Source organism: Macrotis lagotis, chromosome 4, assembly GCF_037893015.1.
Source record: "Macrotis lagotis isolate mMagLag1 chromosome 4, bilby.v1.9.chrom.fasta, whole genome shotgun sequence".
In the NCBI taxonomy this organism is placed as follows: Eukaryota; Metazoa; Chordata; class Mammalia; order Peramelemorphia; family Peramelidae; genus Macrotis; species Macrotis lagotis.
In genome coordinates this window covers 99,459,764-99,485,259 of record NC_133661.1, presented here as the reverse complement: position 1 = coordinate 99,485,259, position 25,496 = coordinate 99,459,764, and the positions used below count along the sequence as shown (strand labels likewise).

General features: G+C 34.8%; 1 protein-coding gene across 28 annotated transcripts in view; it reads right to left on the bottom strand.

Moving 5' to 3' along the window:
* Nucleotides 1–25,496, bottom strand: part of ABLIM1 (actin binding LIM protein 1) — a 420,518-nt gene that overhangs the window by 29,828 nt on the left and 365,194 nt on the right. For 10 of the 28 annotated variants that reach the window (XM_074233606.1, XM_074233602.1, XM_074233616.1 and 7 more), the window contains 7 exons: nucleotides 21,354–21,401; nucleotides 13,872–13,949; nucleotides 12,625–12,780; nucleotides 9,150–9,185; nucleotides 8,375–8,504; nucleotides 5,996–6,115; nucleotides 2,533–2,547 (listed from right to left, as the gene is read on the bottom strand). In XM_074233606.1, the coding sequence (XP_074089707.1) occupies nucleotides 2,533–2,547; nucleotides 5,996–6,115; nucleotides 8,375–8,504; nucleotides 9,150–9,185; nucleotides 12,625–12,780; nucleotides 13,872–13,949; nucleotides 21,354–21,401 (583 nt within the window). The remainder of the gene's footprint in view (nucleotides 1–2,532; nucleotides 2,548–5,995; nucleotides 6,116–8,374; nucleotides 8,505–9,149; nucleotides 9,186–12,624; nucleotides 12,781–13,871; nucleotides 13,950–21,353; nucleotides 21,402–25,496) is intronic. The other 18 variants (XM_074233619.1, XM_074233620.1, XM_074233621.1 and 15 more) reach the window with 4 other exon arrangements.

The following is a 25,496-nucleotide window of genomic DNA, read 5'->3' as shown; positions in this document are numbered from 1 at the left end:
CCAAGTGAACTAGCTAGTTATTAGTCTTCCTTGGAAGTACTTCACAGACAATAAGACCTCCCAGTTTTCTAGAATGGTTCCTTCCTCAAAAAACAAACATACCTCAACCTAGCAAAGCAACATTTCATAAGCTTGCCAAAGTCTCCCACATTACCTTTTAATCTGCCAAGAAATCTGTGAATAGAATTCACCTTCTTTTCCCTTCCTATTCCCTATCTGGGGGATCATTGGTCTCCCTGTTCTCTGATTGTAGGTAGAGTAGAAGGTGCCAGAATCACTTAAAATCATATAGCTGATGGAAGAAGGCAACCATTCCAACCACCTTCTCCCCAGAATCATTCCTCCATATGTTTGCTTCTACTCTTTTAATAGAGATTCATTTAACAAAGCTTTTCATAATACTATTTATTGATAATAACTACCAACGTCAGAAGCTTCTTGAAAGATGACAATGATACAGGGGAAAAGGACAGAGAGAGAGAGAAAGCAGGTAGATACTAGGATCCAGAAAGGGGAGTAGGAGCATGACTTAGAAAGTTGTGGATAGCAAATCACTTTCTACTTTGACATTTTGCTTTGAGCTGGCCCTGGTTACCAACAAAAATTAGATGATTATGCATTGATCAAGTGAAATATGTTTTAGAAGATGAAAGATTTATTAAGTTGGAAAGAACCTTAGAGAGTTAAAGAAAATGAGAAAAAAGATTTCATCAAAGTACTGCAAAAGGCAGAGCAGTTTGATGGAAAGAAAACTGTTTTGGAGTTTGAATATAGTCTCAGCCACTTATTAACCATGTGACTGGGAAAATAGCTTAACCTCTCTGAACCTTTCTTCTTTTGAAGATAATAATCCCACCTCTATCACAGGACTGTTGTGATAACCAAAAGAGATAAAATACTTAATCACTTTGAAAACTTTAAGTACAATATAAAGTGAATGCAGGCCCGTATTATTACTATTATCTAGTTCTTCTGAATTGTTAGCTGCACCAGAAATTTGAGGTTAGCAGAAATCTTAGTACCAGATAAATCAAAGTTTATAGAGAGGGTAATACAATGGTGGAACTGTACTAAGAAGGTGTCACTAAAAAAGCATATATCCTACATGAAGAATGTGAAATAAAAGTAAATGAAATCTCCAAGTAATCTCTGTGAAGCCAACTGTTCCCTTTCTAAGATAAACACCCTTTCCCTTAAGAAATATGATCATAAGGGCAGTTAGGTGGTGCAGTAGATAGAGCACCAGCCCTGGAGTCAGGAGGACCTGATGCAAATCTGGATTCAGACACCTAATAATAGCCTAGCTGTGTGACCTTGGGCAAGTCACTTAATCCCATTGCCTTAAATAAAAATAAAATAACAAAAAAAGAAATGTGATCACATTTACAACCCAGTTCAACCAAGTGACAACTCAAGTACACCAGAGTTGGGCTTAATTAGCTAAGAATATCTAATAAATTCCATATCACTACCCTAGGCAAAGATATTAAGGTATCTAAATATTATAACATTATAAATTTAAATGTAATAATACTACTTATAATTATTCTACTATTATAATAATTTGTTCCCAGAGGAAAATACATGTGAATGTGTGAATGTGCAAATTTGTACATAAATAGAAGCATTTATAATCTGATCATCCTAAATTGTTCCTGAATCTAACTACTGAGGCCAAGAATTAGTTAACAAGGGTACACAAACATATTTGATCTCAGTTCTCTATTTCTAATTCTTTACCACACCATTTTGGTCCCCTAAAATTTACTGAGTGAAGGGGACAGAAAACCCTCTCACATTCTTTTTCTTTTAATGATGGAGGTGATCATTGTCATTGATCTGAATCAACTCACGAAGAGTTTTTTAAAGCTTTTAATCTTTAGGACATCTAACACTCAAACTATGTTTGGGAAATCAACCTGATTTATCCTTCAATAAATAAGTCTCTTTCAGTAGATAATGTTTTTCAAAATATTTTATTCCCTTTTTCTTTCTTTTATCTGGTACTATCATCTCAGTTGTCCCATTTTGTGGCAGAAAAACAGCCATTGGATAACTGGTGAGAGAAGCTTGAGGCAATGCTCAGCTTTTGGACTCTAAATCTTTATCCTTTATTTTGTAACTTTCAAATATGATGCACTGCTAATAAGTTCCTGAGCCTCTTAAAGCATTGGAACCTTCTAAAATTTCTTTGGGGAGTTCCAATATTTTCCAAGTGCTTGAATATATCTCTAAAAAAGGAACAACTAGCTCCCTCCAGTATCATATCTAGATATGATAGAACAAGGAAAATCATTCCAAGAGAAGCTGAAGAAAATTAATATGTGGCTCTGTTGGGCCTAACTTTATTGTTATTCCACAATCTTCTTACATGCTTCAAGGTTATGGAAAATAGAGGTTGTTGCAATATTGTTAAGGGGAAGGAGGAGAAACCCATCAAACTGTGCACAACCACAAAAACAAAGTGAAAATAGTCTCCTTCTCAAACCTCTGGGGCATGCATAACAATTGAATGGCTTCAGTGGCACATACCAATGTAGAATGAAGCTGAAAAGAAGGTCAGGAGAGAAGTAATCAAATATACCCAGGAATGAAATGGAATTTTGGGAAAAAAGTGGGAGGGGTAAGTGAGTAGGAACAGACAGTGAATCTCATGTTGAGTGCCTCAGTTTTATTATTCATGCAATCAACTTTAGCTTAGTGTACTTTTGGGGACCCCCCTATGCCAAACATGCATGGAACTTTTGTGTCCAAAGGGAAAACCTTATTTTGGCTTGGTAGAAAAATTAAGACCACTACTTGTTCCTGAACACTCCTAAAATACTTATCTCTGTTATTTTAAATTAAGTAATTCCTCAAATTTAGTAAGACATTCTCTAGGATTTAAAACAAGCATTTAAATGAAGAGTCCATGTAAGAAAACTCTAGAAATCGTGGTCTCTTTTAAAAATCTCACATATATATATATATATATATATATATATATATATATATATATATGTATGTATTTTAGGTTTTTGCAAGGCAAATGGGGTTAAGTGGCTTGCCCAAGGCCACACAGCTAGGTAATTATTAAGTGTCTGAGGCTGGATTTGAACCCAGGTACTCCTGACTCCAGGGCTAGTGCTCTATCCACTGCGCCAACTAGCTGCCTCATCAAATATATTTTTAAAATAAACAAATATTTCCTTCATGAAATATTTTCCAAGTGGTAAAAGCTATTCATCAGGAGAATCTGAGGTCCAGAGGATGTCAGAAGGCAAAGACACATAAGAACTCATAAAATCCTGGGATCCATCATGAGAAACAATAGAGGAAACCTTTCAAATATACAGTACTATCTGAATAGTGGAGTTCAGGGTCAATTTTGGAATCTTAAATGAAGTCATCATCTCCATAGGGCATATTATTATTTAGTTTATTTGCTAATAAGGACATTCCATTTATAATATCAGTAGACATTTTGTAAATGTTAGATTTTTGTCTTTAGAAAATATATGCTAGGTTTATATATACTAATTGGCACAAATAAGGCCCAAGTGAGAAAATATGAAGAAGGGAAATATTTTATTTAGTTTTTTAGTTTTTTTTAGTTACAGTTAATACATGAATAACTTAAGTTTATATTCATATCATATGGTTCCCAACCACTTTTGCCCTAATGCCTTTTCTGACTTTATCCTCATTTGAGTGTTTTTATCAATGAAGAGTTCAAAGATTTAGAAACCAGATCCACAGAAAAGTATAAAAGATAAAACAGCAGACAAGAGCAAAAAGCATATGGTATTTTTAGCCTTTTTCAGAAGAGATTATGATTTATTTTTGAAAGGCTAAAAACAAACAAAAATGTCATTAAACATTTTTGGGGAAGGATGTTGACTATATCTTAATATCAAAAAAGATACAATTTTTTTATTGAAAAAGGAAGTAGAATATGAATATTTTAAGGTTATTTAATAAGCATCTTAGATTTTATATGTTGGTAAAAAAAAAAAGAATACACCAAATCCTAGTGCCTCTGTCATTCATTTAATCTAGATTCTCATAACATTAAGTAACAATAGATCTAAATAAATGAATGCTTTTCTAAGTCCAGAAATGGCATATTATGATCAAAATTTTATAATTTTTATGTAGGAATTCAAGCATGATATATACTTTAAAAAATTTTCATCTTAAAGAAGGCTCAGCTATGAGATGAAATAATCTATCCAAACAAAATAGGGACTCCATTTTAATGAATTAATAATTTTTTCTTCTGCATTACAAAATGGAGTTGAATTAGAACAAGTACTTATACATTAAGGACTCTGAAGATAAGTGGATCTTATATCTATATCTCCCTATATCCTCCTTTTTCTGGGAAGGGTTGACTGTTCTCAAAGGAAATATCAGTAGAGTGCAATCTCTAACAAGTTTAAGGAATTGGAAGGGTTCTGAGTATGGACCCAGTGTCTGTTGTCCTAAGACCAACTCTTCTTCACCAGAGGTTTGGCCATTGGATGACATATTTTTTTTTTTTTGCTCTAGCAATTCATGAAGGTGCTCTACAAATGTGTGGAGGAAGGGAATAATAAACATCAATGTTGTGAGTATCTTTACTGATGAAATCCTGGAACTATTGGACCCTGAATAGAGGAAGACAGATCTGATGTTCCTTAACTACAAGATTCTTTTTTCCATATTAGATAGTTTATCAGGTTAAAAAATAATTTTACTAAGAAACAAAACTCAATGAAAATTATACTAATTTTTTTTAAATGGCTTGGCAAGGATGGAGGGATTGTAGACTGTTAGGCAAATAGGTTTAGAAGTATTTTCTCACAGTGCCCATTGAAGAGGGTCCTTGTGCCATTTTTGGTGCATAGAAAAAAAATAACAAAGTTTGTTGACCAGTTTCTTGCTGATAGAGAAGTGCATTTAAGAGATCTAATAACTAAGAATCAAATTAATATAAAGGAAAAGTACTTGGATAGACTGTAAAACATTCTTCCCACCCCCTACCTAGATTCTGATTTATAAATCACTAACTTGAGTGCTTGGAATATGGTTGAAGTCTATAAGCTTTTTTAAGATCCATGGCAACAGCCTATGCTTCCTGAAGCTCCTCTCACTGATGTTTTCATCAGGAGCCTTGTTTCAGATGAAGTCTATAATAGAAACCAGTACCACTTCTGAACTCTGAAATCTATTTCAAATGATGACTGACCCCTTTTAAACCTCATCAGGATCTCTGGAGTCTCCACAGTGGAGAACACTGATCAAGGCTTGCTACAGGAGATGAAAAAACAATGACAAGGAAGGACTGGTTAATTAATCACAAAAGGAAAGGGCAGAAATGTGAGGCAGGACCAAAAACAGACCTCTTGGGAGCATAAAACAGGACATCTAACGTCTCACCCTCTGAGAGGTAGATAGTTCAGATCTAAGAAATTAAATACAGCTTAAAGATCTGGACTCAGAAAGAGAAGGTCTGACAATGTTTGAAGGAAAACAACACAATTATTTAAGGTGTTGCCATGGATCTTTTCATGTTGGCCAAGACTTCTTAATACTGTTAACCAACTCATCACTATTGAGGCAATTTCTTCTTATCGGTAACTTAAATATTGACCCCCACCTACTAAAACTGAGTACCAACTTGGCCAGCATAGGCTCTATATATTACATATTAAAGTGGCTTTTGAAACATAATCACCAAAATATCTGTCTACCCTAAGCCGAAGATTGCCTATGTTTCCAATATGTAATATATATATATATATTTTCTTCATCTAGAGTCCTTAGAAATGACATATTCCTCCCAAAGGAAGATGTTATGCCAGTTCTAAACACACACACACACATATACAAGTGTCGTGAGACATCAGAGGCATGCGGAGAGGTTAAAAAAGCTCAAGGCTACCTTTTGGAGATAAACCTTATTAGCTTTCATAAGAGTGCTAATAAATCTCCACTATGCAGGGCGCTTAGCTAGACAGGCCTAACTCCTTACCTTTTACATGGGGAATGAAGTGGTGTCGGAATGGGGAGTTGGGGCGGGTGTCATTGTGGGTGGAGCTGAGACTACTAGTGCGCAGGTGGGACAACCGTTGCACACCAGGAGAGAGCAGCTCTGGCAGCAGCGAAAGGAATCGTGGGGTAGGGACGAAATGAAAACAAAAAGAAGAATTAAAAATTAAGACAGAAGCAGGGAGAGAGGCGCACCAAAAGAAAAAAAGAGCATTTTAATCAGAAGTCTGAAAAGTAGGAAGGAGAAAGGGTTAAGAATGTATCAGGTAAAGGGGTTAGGCAAAGTTTTAGAAAGTATTTAAAAAAAACAGGTTGGCATTGATTCATCTATCAGGTTAAATGTCTTTGTCTGTCAGAACAAGAGCAACAACACGTCATGGGTTGGGATACAACTAGCTGTTGACATGCAAACATTGCAAATACCCAAATCGATCAATTAGCAGCTATTTCGGAGAAGCACTGGCAAAACAAAGCCAATGGGAAGATATGTAAGAAGATGGCAAGTTTGAAAGGAAGTGTTTCTCCATATTACAATTTTTTTTTCAAAAGCTGCAAACTTCTCCCCAAAAGTTTAATGCCATTTTTGTATTGATTTAGAAGGGGGAGGGGAAGCTCCCTTTTAGGTTCACTGCCAAGGCTGGGCAACACAAGCAGATGGATCAGCCTTCAAACATTTCTGAGAATCAGTAGACCCTGAACACTTAAAAAGAAAAGAAAAGAAAATACACACACACACACACACATATATATACCTAAGGGCAGATTTATATAGCCAAAGGAATGTAAAAGTGACTTAGGGAGGCATGAGCAGGAATCTCTAGGGACATCAACACCATCCATTGTCACTACAATCTAACTCCACCCTCATTTTGGATATGCAGAATAAATCAAAGAAAATAACCCAACCTGCACTGCAGCAGAAATGTATATATTAAGTGGACAAATAAATTCTCGAAGGCTAGGTGAGTCTAAAAATTTGTAAAGCTGTTTTAAAGAAGAAAAATGATCACAACAGATGAATACTTAATTTAAGGCTAGTTTTTTTTAAAGGTTTACAAGTTTCCAGTTTAATCCTCTCTCCCCTCTCCACTTCTTACTGGACCTTTTCTTATGAGATGAAGATAAATGCCTGTACTCAGAGAACCTCATTTTACCAATCACTTCACACAATCTATGTCTGCTATGATGCCAGAGATCAGGTATCTTGGTGGTCCCTGTAGTTTCCTCAGATGCTACAGGAAAGGGATGGGTGTGAAGCAGTGATAGAGAGGATTATTTATTTATATCCTGGAAGTACCAGTTTTTAAGTGGACTATTTCCAGTTGCTAAGTAAAAATCCTTAGGCATACTGAGTATTCAATGAAGGCCTTAAAAAACAAACCTAAAAACTCAGTATATTTTAGTTCAGTAATTTAACAAGTATTCATCACCTGCCTGCTTGTTTGTCTACTGTTGTGTGAGGAACCCACTTTGGCCAAGTGAGAATTGTGTGAGCACAAAATCAGTTGGCAATAAATAGAAATTTGCAGCCTTTTTACATTCATCAACTTCTTTCAGTTTTAATTCTACTACATTTCAAAACAAAGACATATTGACTTTTCTTCCATCATTAAATAAAGGTAAGATGCTTGCAATTTATCTTAATTCTTAAGTATCTTAAAATTTAATTTTTATTGAATGCCCAGAGGAACAACTTATCATTTTGCCAATACCCTCAAGTTCTCTGAAAGAGACAGACTCACATCTTTTTTTCCCTAATTCTACTTCATAGGGGACTTTTTTTTTAAAATTCAGGCTTCTGATCTCTTTTTATTCTTCCAATTCCACACCCAGATACCCCTCTCCACCCACCTTGCCCCTGACAGCAGTGAGGATCCTATTGTTGAAAAGAATGGAATGAGAGCAAGAAAGGTAAAGTGATACCCATAATACAGGTGCAACTCATGTGCTATATACAGAAACCATCTTTTAATAACTCTTGATAATACTGAATACTTCCAAAATTTTCCATGGCTATGTGAATAACAAAGAACTTAGGCATTTTGCTTTTTCAACAGGTCATTAGTCAAGTCAAGGCAATAAAACTATTATTCTACTTTAGAACAACAATAGCTTAATGAAGATATTTGATCATCTGTATAGGTTATCCTTAAGAAACTATCAATGCAACTTAAAAACAGTCAGTATTTAATGACTAATATGAAAGACAACTGCAAGAGTTATGGGGGGAGGAAAAAAATTGTTAAAAACTTGACCCCTATCCTTCCAGTGCCCATGATGGTTCATTATCTCTATATCATTCAGTTATGTGGAAATAGTGATTCCTGTAAGGAGGGAAATCATAGATAAGCATTGCCCTTACCAGGTCTGTGGAAATGTTGTGGAGAGCGTGACATTGTTGGGGTATAACTATGACGGCTGTAGACGGGAGAGTTAATGGAGCCTTGACTAGTTGATCGATGGATCATTCGATCCCGAACATCTTGGTATCCCTAGAAACAAAATGTCCAAAAAGCCCCCTAAATATATATCATTTATGTGATATATAAACATTTTCAACTGCCCCATTAGATTGTAAGTTTCTTGAGAACAGGTACTTATTTTTTCCCAATTCTTTTTGTATTAACAGTGCCTGGCAATGATAGATGCTTAATAAATGTTTGCTGAGTTATTTTGTCACTAAAATTAAGATCTGATGAAAATAATAAAAATAATTATGATTCTCACTTTCATCATTATAGTCCTGAGGGGAAGGTATGCTGTAAATCCCATTTCAAAAATGAGGAAACTTTTAACTGAGGTTAAAAGACTTGATTTTTCAGGTAGGCACACCACACATAATGGCAGATGACTTCACTCTCTGAAAACTTTTCTGAAGCTGTCTCTGATTCAGTGTGTGGTTCTCTATTACCAGCCAACATTTTTCTGGATTTGTTCCCATATTCTGTAGACTTTGGCAAGTAAAAACTCTCAGGACTCACACATTCCCCCAAGTTTTTTTTTTTCACAGTTACTACAAATAATTTTCAGGTTTTTGTGAATTCATTAAAAATATCCTGAAGAAAACAAGCTACCCTGAAAAATTCCAACTATTTTTATTGCCCAAGTGAAACCCACTTTCCCCATAGAGCACTTACTTCTGCAGATGGTGTGGGAGACAGAGTCCTTGGAGACTGTAAGAATGAGAAAGAAGAATGTAAAGTCATAACTTTTTCTTAGCATAATTTTTCCTCTTCCAGAAATTTAAACCATTAATAATTTCTACCTTCTTAGGTCCGTTGTTCAAAGTGATCAATCTAGAAAATATGTAACAATATCACTTCTGAGTCAAATCCTATCCCTCTGAATCTAATTTTAAGAGAGATAAAATGACCTCTTTCTACTTACACAGCTATTAAATATTGGAGATGATATTTGAACCTAGAACTTACCTGATGACATATAGCATTCATTCCGTTAGGTTTAGGAAAGGTTCAAGAAGTACATTTTAGAGGAATTCCAGGGAGAGTTTGCCATTCATATGACTTTGCTTATGCCATCTTTTCCTTTTCTCTGACTAACAAAATCCTGCTTATCCTGGTTCAGGTCCTTTTAACTTTTTAAAACTTTTACAGACCACTCCTGCCCACAATGATCTCTCTTTTCTCGAAAGTATTATAGTTACTGTCTATACTCCTTCTTTATCTGGCAAATAATAATAATAATAAAATTAATATTTAACATTTAAAAATCATTATTGTTATTAATAATTATAATAATAATAACAATAATAGCCATGTAGGGCTCTAAAGTTTGCAAATTACTTTCTAAATATTATCTCATTTTATTCTCACAACAATCCTGGGTAGTCAGCGCCATTCTTATCCCCATTCTACAGATGAGGAAACTGAGGCAGATGAAGAAAAATGACTTGCCCTGTATCACATAATTAGAAAGTATTTGAGGCTAGATTTGAACTCAGATTTTCTTTATTCCAAATCCAGAGCTCTAGCCACTGTGTCTTCTTCTGGTTTCTATTTACTATGATTTAATCTTTCATATCTTTATGCTGTGACTAACTGGCTAGACTTCAGGCTCTTTGAGGGTAAAGTTCATGACTTTCTTTTGCATCAGGGGGCCTTGCAAATACTAGACATTTACTCTATGTCTAATGGATTTGATTTGTTCAGATGATATTAATAATAATGTTAATTATTATTATAACTAGCATTTACAAATGATCTTATTTAATCCTTACAACATCACTGTGAAGTTGGTGCTATTATTTTCCATTTTTCAAATAGTCACATTGGGAATACGTTCCAAAGAGAGGATTTGAATTTGGGCATCTGTGACTCCAAGTCTAGCATACCACCTATTGAAGAGGTAATGAAGAGTCACTGAGAGTTGTATTTTTGGAGAGAGAGGTTAGTGGGAGGACCTATAGTTTAGGAAAATTACTTTAGCAACTATTGCAGGATGGATTGGTGAGAGAAGAGATGGGAAGTAAGGAGAGCCATTGAGAAGTTAATAAAATGCTCCAGGTAAGAGGTTTCAAGGACCTAATCTACAATGATACCAACTAAAGTGTTTGTACTGGCAAATAATAAACACAATAAAGGCTAATTGATTGCCTTCTTGTTTGCCTGTAGTAGTATTATCATCATTCATTAGTATAGTTATGGCTAGAAATTCCAATGTTTTTAACCACCAGCATTTTATTTCCATAGGGTTTATAAGAAGACAGTTTTATTTATGGTGATGATCTTTGTTTGTACAAAGTCTATACTGATACCTTCCATTAACAGCCACAATGGCAGCTGCTCAATACTACTCAGTAGGAAATTCGGGGGGGGGGGGCTTAAGATCCAAAGGGGTCCTGGAATTGGAAGTTGAGCTTTTTCTCTACAATTGCTTATTTCCACAAAAAGTCAGCTAAGGAATGGATACTCAGTGGTCATTTATGCTAATTTTTGGCATGGCAAGGAAAATGAATATCTGAGGGAATGTGTAGGATTTAGATTCTTAGGAAAAAGTCACAAGTCAGCATCCCTTGTGAAATTTCCCTCTTTTGCAGAAATGAGTAATGCTTGACCACTAGGTGGTACTACATGAAAAGAGATATCATTTCCCAAGCAATGGAAAATTCCAATTCTAAAATACTTTAGAGTATAAAACATGGAAGGGAAAGATTTTTGCGACCAAAAAAATAAGGAAAAGAAAAAAATCATTCTGAGAATGAATTCCACTGAAAACAAAATCAAACCACATAAAAAGTAACCTGTTTTTTTTTCCCCTCATGAATTAATATTTATTTTTGTTTGATGGATTGATTTGTGCTTTTGACTCTAATAAAAGTTTTTGTTTGTTGCATTAGAGGTTAAGGTCCTAACAAACCCTAGTTTGAAGTGAGGGCCATATACATCAGGGGAAGCTCCTAACCCTGAGTTATGGGGCCAGGTTGAAGGGCTCCAAGGTCCTTGGTCCAACACTTATTTTCTTCTGCATTGAAAACATTAGAAAGTATATGCTTTATTCTGGTAATCACTCTGAATCATCTCAATGGCAATAAGTATACAGAAAAATTTGTAGGAAAATATAAGCATCAATAATATTAGATTGGTCTTCTCACCATCTCAAGAATACACTGTACTCTTCAACTCCAACTCCCCACCCTTGTCTGGAAAACCTTCTTTTTACTCCTCTTAATCTAACTGTACACAGTCTTCAAAACCCAGTTCAAGATTCTTCTCTTCTGGGAAGCCACCTTGACCATTTTAACTTTCACTGACTTTTCTCCTTCTGTGTCATACAGATTCCCTCAGGTCTATTTGTACCATTTGTATTAATAGGTATTTTCCATATTGCTCCAGCTAGATTGTAAATGACTTGAAGGTAGAGATCATGCCTTTCCATTTAAAAGTTTTTTTTCTAAACTTAACACAGCAAAACCAAATCAAATTAAAACACCAATCAAATCATTCAATACAAACAATACAAAAAAAGAATTTTCTATGAAATTGTGAATCTCTACTTCACTCTGTTTTTACACACACACACACACACACACACAAACACACACAAACACACACAAACAAACACATAGTTGGAGATAATGTCATGGGGAAGACATTAAGTTAAAAAGGACTGGAAAAGGATTCTTGTAGAAGGTGGGATTTTAGCTGAGACTTGAGAGAAGCCAGGAGAGAATTTCAGGCATGGGAAATAGCCAGTGAAAACACTTGGAGTGAGGAGATGGAATGTTTTGTTGGAGGAATTGCAAGAATCAGGTTCATTATCCCAGACTACTTGGAGGACAGGCAAGTAAGATGTAAGTAAATTGGCTAGGGAGGAAGGTGAATAACTGAAAGAGGATTTTATATTAGATCCTAGAGGATCTAGGGAACCATTGGAGCTTATGGAAGAATAGGGGTGGATGGTCAGGTAAGTGCTTTAGAATAGTTAGCCTATTGCAATAGTCCAGGTGTGAAGTGATGGGGTGACCATGAGTAGTGGCAGTGGCAGAGAAGAGAAAAGTGAACACACAATAGATATCTTTAAATTAAAGAGTGGCTCCAAAGGAGTTTTTGTATAAATATGATTGGATAACCAGCTACCTTGGGAATTCATTACCTCTCCAAGACTCTGTCTCTCCTGTTTGTCCTCATAGCCTGAAGAGTAGAATGGCTCATAGGTAATAAGATCTGGACGTTCAATGTCATAAATTGCCTTGACTTTGGGAATGGCGGCTAAATCCTTATAATCTAGGATCTCATTGTCAACTTTTGCCTGGAAGAAAAAGAGAAAGAAAAATTATCATGAATGCTCATATTTGATAGAGACTCTATTGCCAACATCATCGAGGTTTGCTTTGGAAAGTAGATATAGTAATTAGCATATTCTCAGGAACACTGTCTTTACTAGACAAATTAGTCAATTTAAAAAAATTGGGAACTTACTTAAAAGGTTTTACAGAACCCATCAACAAGTAGGCCGAAAAAAAATCCTTAACGATATCTTTCTAAATTTATTATGGAGAGCAAATTAACTGGAAACAGATGGGGAAACAGTTTTCCCAGATGGTAAAGAACAAGGGCTGCATTTTTAAGTAACTAAATATTTAATTATCTTTCTCAAACTCATGATCTTTAATGGAAGAATTTAAGAATACTCAGGGCTGGCTATAAATATATAATCAACTCTCAATTATGCTCATGTAAATTAGCTACAAGAAATTTGTAATCAAACATTCCATGATCTTTAGAATGTCACTGTGTTAGCTTTCCCTTGCCTGGCTGATGTGTGGTCAGAAAATGAAAATTAATTTTAATAATAGTTCAAATAATAATTATCAAGATAGATCAACTGTAAAAAATCATACAATTGCATTTCATAACCTAAATGGAAATTTTTTTAAGATGAATTGTTTTCAATTAATTATATCATTGCTATTTTTTAAAGAATTCTTTACTAATAAACATACTGTACACTAACCTATGCTTATGGACCTTTGGGAAATAAAAGAGTTCTCTGCAAAAGTCTCTGAAACCCTATATGCACTTTCCTCATTAAATATCTCAACAAATAAGCAAGCATACTGCTTGCCTATTCATGTGAGTGTATATATCTATAACTATACACATATATCATTTATACAAATGTATGCTTATATATTTTGCTACTTTCCAAATTTTGCCACATAACTAGTAGAACACAACTTCATTTAAAACTGTTATGAAATTCATAGTAGCTTTTTTTGTAATTAATTTTCTCTGTCAAATGACAGGGCATCTATCAAATTGTCAGGGAAATATATGAAATTTCTTGACATTAATAAGAGGTCCCTATATTTAAGAGTTTTATTAAAAAGGGATACTTACATAGATGGTGTGACCTGGAGATCCAGGGATGCTCGACCCTGGTCTGGAATAAATACTTTCAGAGGATGTCCTGGTTGGCTGCAAAACAAAGATTGCCATATGAGAAATAAGGCTAATGTCTCAGGATCAAGTTTGTCAAAGATCCTGAGGTTCTGGAGGCTATAGTTCTTTAAAAAGTGTCTTTTTCATTTTTTGTGGGTAAATGAAGTACAACTTACAAGAAATAAGTGAAAAAGATATAAAAAAACTGTAAAAATGCACTTGAACATTTATAAAAGTCTTTGAAGACTATAGAAACATTTTTCCTCTCCTTGGTAATTATTATACATTGAGTAGTTATACATGGATATGAAGTCTATATCCCTTGCATGTAGTTGAACTAAGTCTACATGAGCATTGATATGGAACTACTTAGGCTATAGGTTTCTGAAGTTGACCTTTAATTGGGTAAAATTGGGTGACAATACCCAAAGAACTATGAAAACATTGGCAATATGTAGAAAGTAAACATGAGGAATGTGATCAACTGCCCCAAGATGAAAAAGAAAGCCTATCACACTTTTTCTTTCTATTTATATTTGCTGGAAAATTTTATTTAAAAAAAAATTTTATTTTTAGGCTTTTGCAAGGCAAACAGGGTTAAGTGGCTTGCCCAAGGCCATACAGCTAGGTAATTATGAAGTGTCTGAGACTGGATTTGAACCCAGGTACTCCTGGCTCCAGGGCCCATGCTTTATCCACTATGCCACCTAGCTGCCCCTATTTAAAAAAAATTTAACTTCATCTTTAGTAATGTTTCTAACTTGAATTTTATAATTTGCAAGCTTGAGGAGCCACACGCTCATGAGTTTTATTTGTATTATCAGTTTGAAGTTTCAGATGTGTTTTATAAATACCACTGAAGAATCACAAATTGAGATCTTTCCTACTCCCGAGGTGAAAATTCACCTGAGGGTGAAGGTCAGAGCTATAACCAAGGTAGAGTGAATGGGGCTTTGTCTGAGGGTTGTTTTTGTTTTTTGTCGCCATATCACAGACCCCAATGGCAAACTGTTGCGGCCTGTGACTACCCAGAATGCTTTTAAGTTCTTAAAATAAAGTACAAAGGTATATAAAAAAGCAAATTAGTTATACTGAAATGCAATAGAAATACATTTATGTGTATTATAAAAAATTCATAGATTAGAGGATAAAGAGAATACTTGCAGATGAGTTTAACATCTAGAGAGCAGAAGTCATTAGTCAAAATAGGAAAATATCAGGTGCAATTTCCTTCATTAGAAGCTGCACCCCAGGTGAACTCCTTCTTGTCTGATCCCTCCCTCCCCTATTGTGCTGAAGACTGTGCTTATCCCAAAAAGATGATTCAAGAATATATTGTTTTGCTTTCCCTGGGTATAAATCTAACAGTTATGACTTTGGTGATGAGAAATTGTATTTTATCAAGCATAGATTTCAGATAGATCAGCTTGTAAATAATTATATAGGGAAACAGCATTCCAAAGTAGTTCCAGTGTCCAGTGATTCTGTAAGGGTTCACAGTGCAGGAGAATTACAGAATAAAATTATCCTTTGAGTCATTAGTTTTTATTATCTCCAAGTCTGATGATTTACATGCAGTTTTCTAAACATGCAATTTTTAAGTGGCAGGGTATGTACAGTGATTCACATTTATAATAGACAGGAATACTTCAATACTTTCAATTCTGAATAATATTGAGGTACTGCTATTCTCTTTGCTACTTGCTACATTAGATTCTCAAACCTGAGTCCAATTTGACATGGTTTTTATTCAATGGATTCATGATATTTCAGAAACAATATCAAAATGCAGCTTCACTGCTAAAATAAAAACATTTTTTTCTTTTTGCAAGGCAATGGGGTTAAGTGGCTTGCCCAAAGGCCACACAGCTAGGTAACTATTAAGTGTCTGAGACCGGATTTGAACCCAGGTACTCCTGATTCCAGGGCCGGTACTCTATCCACTGTGCCACTTAGCCACCCTAAACAAAAACATCTTGAAGGAATGGTTTTGAGTCCCTGGACTATCCCCATATCCAAGACCAACCAAATCTTATGGGTGAACTACTTACCACAGGTAATTTTTGTGGTTTTAATAATCACAAATGACTTCTAGATCATTCTCCCCAAGTTTAAATGGTGGATAATAATTAATTATTAATACCTGACTCAGTTTTCTCGGTTTTCTCCAGTCTATCTCCTGCTATTACTCCTAGAAACTTCAAAATTTGCATTGACAACCCTTTAGTATGTATTTCGTTTCTCAGTCTCTTTAACTCCAATGACCTTCTTTAACTCCTTCTCAGTCATAAATACTGATGTGCTCACCATCCAGATTTTAACCATCTCTTGGAACTACACCATTTTAAAGATATGTAACTTTAGAACTGATTCTTCTCTTCTCATTCATTCCCTTAGTTTCAACTACCTTCTCTAAGTAGATGACTTCCAAAACTATATCTTAGTCCTGATCTTTTTTTTCTAAGCTCCAGACATGTATTTCAAATAGCATATCAAGCATCTCCAGTCAAATGTTTCAGCTGCACCTCAAATTTAACCTGCACCATACAAAGTTTATTAGCTATTCTTCATCATGATTTCACTACCTCTGCTTACTGGTTGCTTTCCTCACCTTTCTAAAAAGGTTTCTGATCTTTCAAATTGAATAATCAACCATTGATTTATATGTCATTTATATTATAGATCATTTAATCCTACCCCATCAAAATGAAGAAACTGAGATTAAATAATTTGTTAAAAGTCAAATAGTGGTCCTGATTTCAAACCCAACACTCTTTCTACCACACCAATTTCTGCCATTTTTTAACCCTTGGTTCCTCTTCAGCTACCTTACTATGAACCGACTGGAGGCTTTCATCACTGCCTGCCTGGATTAAGAACTTTAGTTCCCATTCTAGATTTCTTCTCATATATCATTTGAGGCAGCTAGGTAGAGTCTAGGATAGAGTTGGGAAGTGGACCTGAAATCAGGAAGACTTGTCTTGGTGAGTTCAAATCCAGATTTACTAGCTGAGGGATATTTGGGCAAATCCTATTTGCCTTCATGCCTTAACTTTAAAATGAGTTGAGGAAGGAAATGGCAAACCATTCTAGTATCTTTGTCAAGAAAACCTCAAATGGGATCACAAAGAGTTGCATATGACTGAAACAAATGAACAATAACAACAAAATGTGTCATTCTTACTTCTGGAAGAACAATTTCTGCTCACAAGCCTTGGTGACTTCCTTTTGCCTTATGAATAAAATTGAACTCCTCTGACTGACATTCAAGATCCTACCCAATACTGGGACATCACCTTTCTAGCCTTATTCTATTAGTTCCCTCTACTCTCTGTGGGTTATGACCATACTGGAAGGTTTTCTACTCAACACAAACACACTGTATGCTATCCTGTATATTTGATTTGCTCAATTTGTATCGTCACTTCTTTCTTCTGCTAACTCCTACTCTTTCTTTCAGACCCATCTCAAATATCACCTCTTCCATGAAACCTTCAGTGATCCCCCAGGTCTGCAACAATACTCATATAATACTTTGTTCTGAAATTCTTTAGTATATTTAGCTAATGTCACTGTGTTATAGTTGAACACATCCACAATATTAACCCACTAACAGAGAGTAAGTTCTATGAAAATAAGGGCTGCATCATTTCTAAAGTTGGTGACTTCTTGTGTACTTTCTTTTTTTGTTTTTGTTTTGGTTTTCTGGCACATAGTAGGCAATCAGTACAATATTTGTGGCTTGAGAACTCTTGCTTGTGATCTGTAGTACAGGCCAATTTCAATATTAATAAGTTATATAAAATGGGTATAATGGAATGGCATTATCTTATGGTTCCTACAATAAATAGCAAACCTAGAGAGACTATTTACATAATAAATGGTGACAAATTTTTCAGATAAGGGTGTTTTTAAAAAATGAATAGCTAAAGAACAACACCAAAAAAAAGTCTGCTCTTTGGACTCATTTTTACTGCTACAAACTCTGAAACAACTATGATCTTATGTACTGTGCAAGGGTGTGGTGAAGACCAGGGTGTATTTCAGTAGAATCAGATGTCTGGAGTTACTGTGGTTACCTTGGAAACTGCCTGTTTTCATTAACATCCATAAAGAATGTTATATAAATGGCCAAAACAAAAACTGAAGCATTGGGGGCTCTCTCAAGTTACTCATCTTTATTATATCTGCCAAAAAGGGTTGCCAAAAAAGTTTCCTCTCTTTGGGGGGAAATAACTCATTAAGGGTGGGGTTTGGGGCAATCTAGTCTGTGATGTTCCTTATTTGCTAAGAGTTATGTGTGACAGAATGGTAATATTAGAGACTTCAGAAAAAGGGACGCTGAGAACTCTGATATGGTGATTAAGTGCAAAGAAGGGAAAGGTCACTTGGCTGAACTAAGCTGTTCTTCACCTTATTTGATTGGTGAGTCTCCAGAGTTTCATAAATCCCTTCCAAGCATTTATCTCAATCATTTGTGCTATTGGTTGTATAAGCTGGTTGTTGGTTCCACAACTGAAACCTTATAAATGCTTAGTTCAGGGTCAGGGTCGATGTAGTCCTTAAGATCTGAATCTCCTGTTCAGTTTTGGGATATTGATACTCCAACTTTCCTCTCACATTTTTTTAAAGTTTTTTTTTGCAAGGCAAATGGGGTTAAGTGGCTTGCCCAAGGCCACACAGCTAGGTAATTATTAAGTGTCTGAGGTCGGATTTGAACTCAGGTACTCCTGACTCCAGGGCCGGTGCTTTATCCACTGCGCCACCTAGCCACCCCACCTCTCCCTTTTTAACCTTGATATTTTTGCAATTAGATATTTCAGAATGAGGCGAGAAGAATCAATCGCCAAATTTCTTATAATGTTCCACCTTGGATTTCTCAATATTACTTAAATTTCACATTTGGGGGAACGAATACTAACCTGAAGTATTTGAAAATGTTTCAATTATTTCTTCTGTAAGACTACCTAAGATCTAATTTAGTTCTGCTTTATATTGACTTCATAACCTTACCAATAAATTCCCTTTGAAAGTTCCTTCTCTGTGGACTCAGGGATCTCACTGACTTCTCCAATAAGGTGAATATCAATTAAAGTCTTTCCAAATGTTCCTTAAACCCTTTACCTTACAATAAATTTCCCATCTATTTGGACATTTCTTTCAAGTCTAATTTAACATCAAGAATTATTCCCCTGCCTCTGTATCTCTTCACTGTCAATAAACAATCTTTTTATTTCAGCTGTTAAAGAAGGTTTCCCCTAGATTTCTCAGAAAAGAATTGTACCTTTATCTCTTCTTATCTGAATTCAGGTTTGTTAAGCAATTCATCAGCAAAGTGCTGTAGTACTATAAAACTTTCAAACCTATGTCCTTTATTCTAGAACAGCTACATACAATTGCACTCATTGTATAATAATTACCAAAAAAACTCTTCCTGATACTATAGAATTAAAATTAACTCTCTTCTCAGTGTTTGATTATAATGTCCTTTCTCTGGGTCTCTTATCTGTCAGAACAATTTAAAATATGCCTTTTACTTACACATTCATTAATTTCCTACCTCTTTTCACTGTCTACTACTATTGACTTCCAAAGTGTACCAGCTTGCTTTCCATTTGCATTTTAATATTTCCTCCCTCTATGGCTACCTACCTCCTCTGGAGTGTTAATTTGATAACTTTGAAATTTCTGAAAGGCAAAATTTGATTCCTTTTTCTAATCATCTTTTAATTTCCCCAATTATTCATATATGATTTTTTTATTCATTAAGAATGGGTTTAGGAGCGGCTAGGTGGCGTAGTGGATAAAAGCACCGGCCCTGGAGTCAGGAGGACCTGGGTTCAAATCTGGTCTCAGACACTTAATAATTACCTAGCTGTGTGGCCTTGGGCAAGCCACTTAACCCCATTTGCCTTGCAAAAAGCTAAAAAAAAAAAGAATGGGTTTATAGAGTCAGTTTTCCAAAGGCTTATATTCCTGCCTAAGTTGTTATTCATTAAGTCATGCCAATGATAATATTTATCCTTTCCCCCCCTTATATGATCAATTTATTATTTATCTATATATTTCTTTCTCTGCATCCTGCTATCCATGTGATATAAAAGTATAAGCCTAAAAGTTCCACAGTTCTTTAAATATATACTACATTTACTGAAAATCATAAGTATTCTTTCTCACTCTAGTATATATGATCTCACCACAGTGCTCTAGTAACTACAAACTAATGATAAAAGATCAGTAGATTAGAAGTCCTTATATCTATAGTTCTTGGTAACAAATTTGTATCCATATTAACAGTAAAGATAGTTCCCATGCTTTAATCCTAAAGACATTACACCTGTTCCAGAGAGAAAGTCACAGATCAAGAGATTCACTGAGAAATTCAGTGATAATTTCTTATCAGCAAATAAATGTCAATAATGGAGTGTATAAATGTATATGTGCATAAACACACATATAAGACACACATGTATATGTACACATACACACATGTAAATAATTCTTTAACTGTTTCTTCCAACATGAGTGGGAAAAAGAACATTTTAAAAGATTTGTTGGGAAATTTTCAGTCCCCTATACCATTTTTTAATAGTTATACATCTCCAGAAGTGGGAAGGAGGAATAGAGATCACAAACATAAAGACTTGCTCTAATATGTGAAAGCACTCAACAACCCAATCACTGTTTTAGCAAATTAAAGAAGAGAATTAGAAAGGACCTGCTTTTGATTTCATTCCAATTAGACAATGGAATAATGTGAAATTATTCCCTTTATAATGTAAAGTTCCATGAATTTCTTTACTTTATCCTCTGTCTACTATTTTCATGGAACCTCCTTGTTATCTCCAAGATTAAGAGGAACATGATTAAGGGATGATGGAGATTCGTTGAAAGACTGTACTTTATTTCAACAGGAAAGAAAAAAGACTCCAACCAGTGTTGGTGGATAAAATTTTGGAAAAGTTTGCGTGTTCATGAAATGCTTTCAAAAGCACTCTAATTAGCTGTCTTTTATCTAATTTGTTTTTCTTGAGTTTCTCCTTTGCCCACTTGTACTAAAATTCTGAAAGCAGGACTACTGGAATGAGTATTCTACTTCAATGATCCTTTTATAAACTCATCCAACTTTATTACTTGTTATCCACAATAGAGATTCTAGAGAAATGGAATCTTTTATTTTCCTTCATTGGTGTGCTACCATGCCATGCTATATTGAGAATCACTGTGTTGACTCAACCCCAGTCTCCAGGAGCAGCAATGCAAAGGCTATCTTTCTAAACTACAGGTATTAAAAGTAAAAGCCATGCTCTAAAGAGATAAAAACTACAGGAAACTGAAAAAGGAATCAGATCATCCTGATCTGATTAACAATGACAAGTGTAACCACTGTTATAAGGCCATTATCGCCTTATAGCACACACTGTTGATGTTGACAGTTACCTGCCTTTGGTTTTTGTTGAAGTTCACTAGAAAAGGTGGTGGTAATAGCTGCAGAAGAAGGAACAATATTTTTTTTATCCTTAGTATAATGACTCAATTATAACATTACTAAAGTCACGTATAGGGAAGGGAAGAGATCATTTTGAGTTTTCTGCTGGTTTATAAAACTGATATGCATTTGGACCTATCTGCGTGTGTGTGTGTGTGTGTGTGTGTGTGTGTGTGTGTGTGTGTGTGTGTATGTGTATTAAGTGCACCTCTGATTCAGTTGTGCACATAATACATGGTGAGAATGTAATTCCAGTTTTCATAAGGCCTGATTGTCTCCAATGAAAGTTAAATGTGTCTAAAGGATGATAAAACAATATAAACAAAATGAAAGTTATGAATAAAGAAGCAAGCAGCTGTTCTATTAAAAATATCAGTGCTAATAATAAAATGTTCAATATGGAAGCAACACTATTAATTTTCTTGGTCCAGACATAAAGACTCTAATGATCTTTTCTCTATAAGCAATCATAGAATACTTATCTGGTGCATTAGAAATCAATGACAGTACAATTAACATTTCTACATTAGTATGAAAGAAAAACATGCAATTTCTAGAATAGTCACCTCATTCTTTAATTTCCAAAGACCCAATATAGGAGTCACCCAATTTCTTTCTTTTGTAATATAATTTTTTTTTAGTAATACAAATTTGATCCCAGAAACACATGTTCTTTTGTATAATCTTCTTCCTCTAAGAATATTATTTTTGTAAAATGAAACAAAATTGGTTCCCTGAGCTCTGACTGCCACTCTGTTTTTTTCTTTTTAGATGTTTCAAGGCAATGGGGTTAAGTGGCTTGCCCAAGGCCACACAGCTAGGTAATTATTAAGTGTCTGAGGTCGGATTTGAACCTAGGTACTCCTGACTCCAAGGCCGGTGCTTTTATCCACTACGCCACCTAGGTGCTCTGACACTCTGTTTTGTTATTAAAGGTACCCTGAAAGAGAAAATTTTGCAATTTTAGAGTATTTCTTGACAGTGATTCATCTGAAAAAGAGATGAGGGTCTTAGTATGCAAGCTCAATATGTTAAGAATCAATTTGATATGATAGCTAAAAAATATAAATGTAACCTTGGGCTGAATTAAGAAAGACATAGCTTCTGAGAATAATAGAGTAATAGTCCCTTTATGCTACTCTACTCTAGTCATACCACACCTAGAATGTGATCAGGTGTTACATTTGAAGTAAGTGCAATTATAAGACAAATGGAAAACATCAAGGAGACAATCTTGACCTTATGCTATATGAGAAATAGTTGTAGAAAATGTGACTAATAAACCTAGAGAGGATATAACAGTCTTCCAATATGTAAAAGGTTGGCATGTGGAGTGTGATGATTAAAAGGCAGAGAAAAAAATCTATAGTTGAAAATTTTTAAAAAGGTGAAATTAGATTTGATGAAAGGAAAATGTTCCAATAATTAAAGTTATCCAAAAATGGAATGACTACTTTGGCAGAAAGAAGGCTCTCCTTCATTAGAAGTCTTAAAATAAAGACTTGTCAACTATTTTCCAAGTATATTGTGGAGGGTATTTTTTTTCCTGTTATAGAATGAACTAGAAGGTCAATAAGGTTCCTTCTAACTCTGAAATTCTGTAATTTTAATTCATTCTTGTTGTTTATTCAGAGAAAAATTCTGGAAATCTGAAAATATTATCTAATTGTCCAAATTAACTCAAGTTAACTATAAATGCTGGGCTTTTATTTCATAACACAGCAATAATTTATTATTATTAGATATTGCTGGACTGAATCATATGATTTTATTAATACCTAATGTATTTAATCATTATACCTAATTTAATCAGAATACCTAATATATTTAAGCTCACACATTTCTGATAAGAATTAAGGTCCCTTTCAAGTTCTAAAATTCTATGACTATTACTATTGTTGAATGAGAGATTGATTACAATTACTAACTCAAAATAAACTTTCATTGTTTTTAATGGAACAATGTATTAGCAGAATGAGTTTTATTAGGTCAAGCACAAGGCGGGTAGAGGTAACAGGGTCTATATTGTTTTTCAGTTTCCAGGCTGCTAAATTTTTTAGTGCCCTCAGCCTGAATATATATATGTAAAGAAACATCAATTTTTCTCTTTTCCTGGATTCCCCCTCTTCCTATTTAGCACCTACCTCTAAGTTAAGAATGGATGTCCAACTCAATGCTTTTGAAGCATCATTATATGGTAGTTAGATGATAAGGTGGGTCTAGTTTTTGATTCTGACTTGGTCATACTCGGTGTAGGACGTTGAATAAGTCACAGCTGCACAGGATCTCAATTTTCCTATTTATAAAAGGTGAGAATTGACCTGGATGGTGCTTAAGTGCATTCTCGTTCTAAGATTCTTATATGTCAAAACAAGAAAGTACTGATGAACAAATTTGATGTAAATTGGCCATCATCCAAAATGGCTTTAGGGAAGTCCAGAATGGTTAAGTAAAATCAAGACTTCCTGACTTTACTTTGGTTCTAGGTGCTAGGTGGTATAATAGATAGAATGCTAGATTTGGAGTCAGGAAGGCTAAGTTCAAATCTTTTTTTTTTCAGTCCTACTAACTGGAGGACAATGGGCAAATCACTTAATCTTCCACTGCAGTTTCTACATTTGTAAAATGGGGATAATAAACCACATAACCACACAAAGTTATTGTGAAATTCATGTGAGACAGTTTATGTAATCACTTTGCAAACCTTTAGGAATGATCTAAATGTTATTTTAGCTCTTTTAGCTACAAGAGTAGTTAAATGATCCAGAATTATAAACCTTGTCTCAAAATATTGGATAGCACAGTTGTATTGAGAGTTCTTGTATAGACTTCACTTGGAAAGAGATAAAATTCTACAAAGTTACTCTGAATTCCTCTATGTTAGAAAAATTATGACTTCAGCTTCTACACATAGCCCAGCTGAAGAAAGTATCTTATAAATGTGTTTACTGGAGAACAAGAAGATGTTTGGAATTTAAAATTTCCAAATGTTAATCACTGTCATCATCATCATCATCATAAAATGACATTCATATAATTCTTTAAAATTTTCAAAGTGCTTTATATTTTACTGAAGACTTGAAATAAGCTTTCTAGGTGTCATTATTCCCATTTTACAGTTGAAAAAACTGAGGCTCAGGGAGATTATATGACCCATTTCCTTTGCTGGATCTACATTCAGATCCTATTAATTGTGGATGTCTCTTTGGGTTCTCTTTTCCCTCAATAGTATTTCACTTAATGATCTCATCAGCTCCCATGGATTCAACTATCATTTGTATGCAAAAGATTCTCAGATTTATTTGTTCAGCCCTAACCTTTCTCCCAAACTCATGTCATAGCTCTATTTGTATTTAGGATATCTCAAAGGCATATCTTGTAGACATCATTACATGGTCAAAACTGAACTCATTATCTTTCCTCTAAAGTCCTCCCCTCTTCCTAAGTTCCCTGTTAAAGTTAAGGAGGATACTACTGTCCTGCCAGTCAGCCAGGCTTACAGCCTAGATACCATCTTGGATTTCTTATTCTCTTATCTTCCTACATATGTCCTATTGTTTTTATCTTCAAAACTTTCTCCTATATGTCTCCTTCTCTCCTCTGATACCACCAACATCCTAGGACAAGTGCTCATTACCTTGTTTGCATATAGCTATTGCACATTCTCTCCTATATTAGACTGGGAGCTCCTTGAGATCAGGAATTATCTTTTGTCTTTCATAGTATGCCCAACACTTAGTAAGTACAGTGACTGCCACATAGTAGGTGTTTAATGAAAGTTAGCTGATTGACTCTCAAAGGCTATATAGTTCTTCATAATTTCAAGTACTACCTCCCTTCTCCCTTTGCCACTGTGCCTTGCATACTATGGGGTGCTGAACATAAAAGAATGTATTTGAAGGGCATCTTTCAAAAATGATGAATACTTGATCAGGTTCAGATCATTCAATTGGTGAATCCCAAATGACAAAGGAGATGCTAGAATCAGCAAACAGAAAACACTGGCCACTATTCAAAAAAGAAAAGGTAAAACAAGATTAAAAAAAAAACACTAAATGTCCCATTAGTTAAAAAACAGATAGCATTAGAAAATG